The sequence below is a fragment of the Liolophura sinensis genome, chromosome 13 (genome assembly GCF_032854445.1).
Source record: "Liolophura sinensis isolate JHLJ2023 chromosome 13, CUHK_Ljap_v2, whole genome shotgun sequence".
Taxonomy (NCBI): domain Eukaryota; kingdom Metazoa; phylum Mollusca; class Polyplacophora; order Chitonida; family Chitonidae; genus Liolophura; species Liolophura sinensis.
In genome coordinates, this window is record NC_088307.1 from 19,354,824 (window position 1) to 19,360,823 (window position 6,000).

The 6,000-nt window shown below is 40.0% G+C and overlaps 1 protein-coding gene across 1 annotated transcript in view; it reads left to right on the top strand.

Annotated features, from left to right (window-relative positions):
* The window catches only part of LOC135480086 (histone-lysine N-methyltransferase EHMT2-like), a 50,916-nt gene extending 46,565 nt beyond the window's left edge, over positions 1-4,351 (top strand). Inside the window, exon 26 of the mRNA XM_064759840.1 lies at positions 3,585-4,351. Within this exon, the coding sequence (XP_064615910.1) occupies positions 3,585-3,741 (157 nt within the window). The 3' untranslated portion in view covers positions 3,742-4,351. The remainder of the gene's footprint in view (positions 1-3,584) is intronic.
* Positions 4,352-6,000: the final 1,649 nt, after the last annotated feature.

Genomic DNA, 6,000 nt, shown 5'->3' on the forward strand with positions numbered 1-6,000 from the left:
CCCATTGGTGATTCGATTGCTGTCTTGTTATTACCGGTTGATGATTGGTCCATCCCCAGGCTGCGAGGCATCGGGCTGAGTGGAAGGGGTTATCAAGTCTTCTCCGCCTTTTCTCCGCAATTCCGGATGTAATGTCGTTCTTAATTTTGACATTAACCTCTGGCTGAGGACGGCTGTGGATGGCTGTCACAGCGAAGTGTAATGATTAGGCCATAGACCGTCTTGACGACAGTGCTGGTGGCGATTTTGCTGACTGCCTTTCTCACTCCGACTTTTCGGACCTCTTGTACCTGCTGACATTTTGGACCTTCGCGTTCCTAGAGTGGATCGAAGGGTTTCGAGTCCTCTATGGCCTCTGTAGGAACGAGGCGGATACGCGGGATTGCCACGATTATCAAAAAGCCCGAATCATCATGAATGTCCCAGTCAAGAATTGTCATAAAAGTCATGAATTTATAAAGTTTTGAGAAAAGTCGTAGATTTCGAAAAGTATGGATGTCATTAAAAAGTATGAATTTAGAAAAGTTAGAGGAAAGTCATGAGAATGCCAATAATTTTCTTTCCTGTGAGCATCTTCACACCTGCATTCTTGTATCTACGTGCTAGTATCTATTGATGTAAGTACACGACAATCAACCCTGAACAATCATCCCGGTGGATTTTCATTTCTTCCTTATTTAATTCTGATGGTGAAACATCTGAGCTAAATAGCTGAATGATGCAATACTGGGCTTCAGATTTTATAATTTGGTGTGGTGGAAGTCATGCATTATTGTTAGATTTTACATGTTTTGTCAGGAAAAGCCATGAATACATATATCTTCGTTTTGAAATATCAGTGGCAACGCTGTTTAGCAACCAGGCTTCAAAGAGAAATGTCAGTATGGTGAAGAGAATGCTATTTTCGGGAAGGACAATCCAGATATTGAAGTTACAGTTTTTTTTGTTTGTTTGCTTGTGTTGAATGGCGTGTAGCGCTGTTCTCGAGATATTTCACTATCACCGAAGGCGGTTCGGTTCATGTTTGGAGGAAACCGATGAGAGGCGAAAGGAAACCACCGCGCCTTGTTTGATGGTTTTATGAGTTTGACTTTATTAGCTGGTTAATTTGACTGATGTTTAACGTTATACTAAAATCCCAGTTTTTTTGTGCAATTGTACTTTTTTTTCTTGCACAACGGCGGTCATTTTATTGGATAGAAAATCAGATAAAAATGGTTTTATACGTCACTGAGAATTATAGTGAACAAAACTAGCTGATCTGTGATAAGTTTTTCAGGGATTTGTGGTATGAGATAAAAAAAACAGTTAAGCAAGGATGCTGGTATGAAGTAGTATAGGCCTAGTTTTAAGTTACATGTCAAAAATTAGGTGGTTTACTCCAGGCAGAAACCTTGACGTGGTCTAGTAAATGAAAAATCCTAGAAGTACAGTGTTCATCTTCAAATAAATAAGCAAATTTTGAAGGACTCTTAAACAATAGACATATTTGCTTTCACGTTTGCAAGAAACAACGAGGAGAGTTTTGGTTTTATCCTTTGTCTGGCACGCTTGGTTTTTACACGGCTTTACTAATTAAACCTAAGGCGAAAGTGTGGCATGATGTGATTGTTTTAGGACGATCCTTTCCGGATTTCTTCATGATCGGGTTTTTACAACTGATTACACTTTCTATTATGCTACGGAATTCCGGTGTGTAAGGAAGGGCCATATGGTGACGGGTGATAGGCAGTGAATGCCGGCTGTTACAGCTCAAGTGCAATGTAGATGCATGTCTTGTGCCAAAGGTGGGCTTCTAGGCCTTGGCGTAAGGGTGTTGCAATGGTGACCCGCTGGGTTGATGTAATTCCTGCCTAAAAACAGATCAGAAGGAATGGGTTAAATTAAAAGTAATGTAATGATCGGATATTCCTCTGGTTAACGCAATAGTCTGGTAATAAATTGAATCACTCGCTGCGTTTCTAAAAGAAGTTGAATTACCTGCTCGAAACTAGTTAAACGCGATTTGTTTTGTCTGAAACAAAAATGCTTAAAAACATGTTAAGGTGAGATTGGGTGTTGTTGACAAGATTCCAGTGGGAAAAAATGTGTTTTCACCTTGTTGACACAAGTTTGTCATGCTTTGTCTCTGAAATAGTGGGTTTGTCTACAAAGCTACAATCTAGAAGTTTTAGAATATGTAAACCAGATTTGTTTTTGTTTTCGAGCTGAATTAATCTGGTAATTCAAAATTTTTGACTGAATTATTCTTGTAATTCAGTTTACTTGTATTAGTTATAAGTGCATAGAGCGTACCGGGGGCCTCTGTGGCGGAGGGGATTGTCACGTCAGCACGGCGCTTCCCACCTATGCGATCGCTGTGAGGTCAAGTACAACTCATGCTGGCTTCCTCTCCGGCCGTACGTGGAACGGTCTTGCAGCAACCTGTGGATGGTCTTAGGTTTCCCTCGGGCTCTGCACGGTTTCCTCTCACCATAATGCTGTCCGTCGTCGTATAAGTGAAATATTCTTGAGTACAGCATAAAACACCAATCAAATAGATAAACAGATACAGATCTCCCGAGTGTGGTGATTGTCTAAGAATGTTCAGGAATTGTGCGATCCTTTGCCACTTCAAAAAGCTTATAGATGTTTAAAGAAATACCAGCTAGTTTTTCAGTCAGGTTTGTGCGTAACATTTCATTGGGTATATCCAGTGAAGATATTATGGTACATTATTAAGACTTTTAAACAACAATGACTTTTATGACAATTACTTGTTTTGACGTTAGTATACGTATATCGAAGACTGCACCGGCCCCGATAGCTCGGGAGCGGAGGGTCCAGGGTCAAATCTGGGTCGGGTCCTACCTAAGACCTTAAAAGAGGAACTTGTAGCTTCCTAGCTTGGGGTTCAGCATTGAAGGGGATAGTGCAACGACTGGTTGACCCGTGTCAATATAATGGCTCAAGTGGGGCGGCTTGCTTGCCTTCAGTAAGTCTTCTCAGTGAAGCAGCACTAGATAAAAGAGCAGTTGAAATCCGTCCTGCAACAAGAAGGCACATTGCGTGCACTTTAAGGATTCCTTCGTCGTCATATAACTGAAAAATTGTTAAGAACGACGTTAAACCCCAACTACTCTCTCGCTCACTCCAGGATTGAAACATATATTTATGTGCTGATATTTTCTATAACTTCTCCAAAGAAGGCACAGGCAGCAAATCGCTTCACTGCACACTAGTGTAGGCGCTGTGACTTTGCGATCGTGGTGACACAAAGGCATGTCTGATTACGTTCAGAAATGGCAGCGTAGCTTCATATCATGGATAGTTTGCTTGACGACTGAACGGAGCATTCTGCCTTCTCTCATTGCCTTGTTGCAGCTAACTTATTTGTTACCTTGCCCTTTGCGAGGTTTTCGAGCAGGCTCTGCAGACAGCGTGAGCGAATGTAGTGTAGTGCGTTGTGCGGTAAAGGTATACATATGCAAAGTCTGTCTATACCTGAAGATTTGTGGTGGAAATTTGGATGGTATACTTAAGTTTTATGTGTCCAAAATTCTTGGCTTGATTGATTTACAGAAATTTGATTTTGTGTTTTTCAGATTCGATTATGGCGAGAAGTTCTGGATGATTAAGTGGAAACAGTTCACGTGCGCTTGTGGGTCTCCAAAATGCAAGTACTCGTCGGAAACCATCCAAAAAACGCTAGAGGAATATCGCCTACGTCACGAGGACGACGAGACTCCGCAACCAGTTTGATTTCACTGTAAAAACTCCATGATGAAAGACAATGGGCAATTTGATTTTGAAATTCGGAGCTTTGTTAATATTTTTTTTATGTTGTAAAATGTCTTTATTTTTAAAACGTTTAGTGTGTGGAAGCCATTAAAGTGTTCGCAACCATGCGGTATGTGTCAAAACAGGAGTAGCAACAACAACAAGGGTTTCGTTTTCTTGTATAACTCTGCCTTTTATTCTGTTGGTTCCGATATGTATATTTTTTTTTTAATCTTTAACGTTTAATTTGAATTTAATCATTTCACTGAATGTATTGTAATGAAATATATAGCGTCACAATTTTACTGATTTATGTGTAACTCGTTGTAGTTTTTGTCATTTCTTCCACACTGTCAATATCGTCCGTTTATGTGTGCGTGAATTCATTTGCTGAGATGTTCAGAAGCGTGTGCTAGGACGGTTTTATCGTGGAAACTAGGTAGCATTAAGTTCACTCTCAAGGACAGATTCACAATCATGTAAATACAGACTTGAAATATTTGCCCGAAATGCTGTTGAAAACTTGCATGTTATTTTTTTTTTTTAGCTGCTAGGCTTTCATAATTAAGCGTAGGCGTCAGATTTCTTTCATGAATCTCGTCTTGGGAAGTAGCTATTGAGAATACTATTGAGTTTGCTACACTACAGTTTGCCTTGCGACTATATTAGTCTACGTAATGTAGGTTTGTCTTGCATCACAACTGATCTTTACTGAATTACGGACAAACGTAGCCGTACTATGCTTCAGCAGATCTACAGTTTTTGGGTTAGTAAAAAACTTTAAGCTTGGATATGGAGCAATTTTCAATAGGAGAACATGTTTCATTGGTTGCACTTGCATTGCCCTAAGGAGGGATGTTGCATATGGTGGTTAACCTTGGGGACCACGTGCTCGCATCCGGTTCTCGCTGATTCCACGGTGGTTTATGTCAGAAAGTTTCTCATGCACCCGGCCAACGGGCGGTAGTTTCCCTTATGATTTAACTGGATTTCACAACCCACATAGCAGACTGAATTGAAGTAATTTAAAATGTCTTCATTTAGAAAGAGTTAAGCTCGGATAAAATAAAATCAATTCATACCTAAATAAAAAGTCCTAAGTTTAAATGAATCGGTTTAATCAGATGTATTACGATGACGTAAGCCTCAATCCAAGAAATGAAACCAAATTTCACAAGCGCCTGACGTCTTCTCAATTGTAGCATTTCTGTACCGTAACAACAACAACCTATATTTTAGGCTACAGCTAGGTTACATGCTGGAAGGACAGGCACCTGTGAACATTCGAAACGTGTTATTGGGATTGGCGAACTCCAACCAGTACTTCGTATCGTTCCACGTCAATTCAGGGATTGAAAATGCAACCGTGAACCTTTCAGTGAGATCTTGGCTATGCCCAAGATGTTTTGTGTGCCGGCATCAACCTATCAGCGAAATCTTGCCTAGAAATCATAGAAACACGATTACAACATGTTGGATGTCACAAATCTAATCTCATTTTCAGCTGTGTTTTGAGTGCATTGTTTGGCGTTCTGGAACTGAGCATTAAGCTCAAACATCCTACTCCGAAATACCCATCCCTTTTTTAGTACGTGGCATGCACCCATCCTTCCTAACTGCTTCTCCACCCCCATCCATTGTAATCACGTCCCCCCACTACTTAATTTTAGGACCCCGTATCGTGAAACAAGTCGAACGGCCAACATCCTAATTCTTGCGTAACATTGAAGGGTATAACCGAAGAGTTCGTGGCATACGCAGCTGTGATGACTGCATTTTTGGGTTGCTGAAAATTAATAAAGTCAATGAATCTTCTCAAACACTGAATGAATTACATCTGATCTTAACCCAATGAGTAGGCGAAGTTTGGATTTTGCGAGTTTTTATCGGTAAGTTCTTACTAGTTTTAAGAGATACAGAAAGATAAACACTTCATATGTGAAGTTGATTGTACAAGTGTTTTCTCATGATTATTGATAAGATCATCGGCTGTGTATTTGCGTATAGCTCATTGATTGGGAAAAATTTTGTTTTTTTAAAATGCGAATGTATTGTTAAGAATTCCGACTCCTTTGGTGTCAGTTCGTGGTAATTAGGGGAATCATTGTAAATACATCCCTTATTAATATAAATTCGGACAATTTTTTGTGCATTTTTGTTTGTACTCCCGTTTGTACCATATTATTGTACGCGTGTAAAATATGTTGGAGTGTATCAACAGTGACTTGGTAGCCACTGATT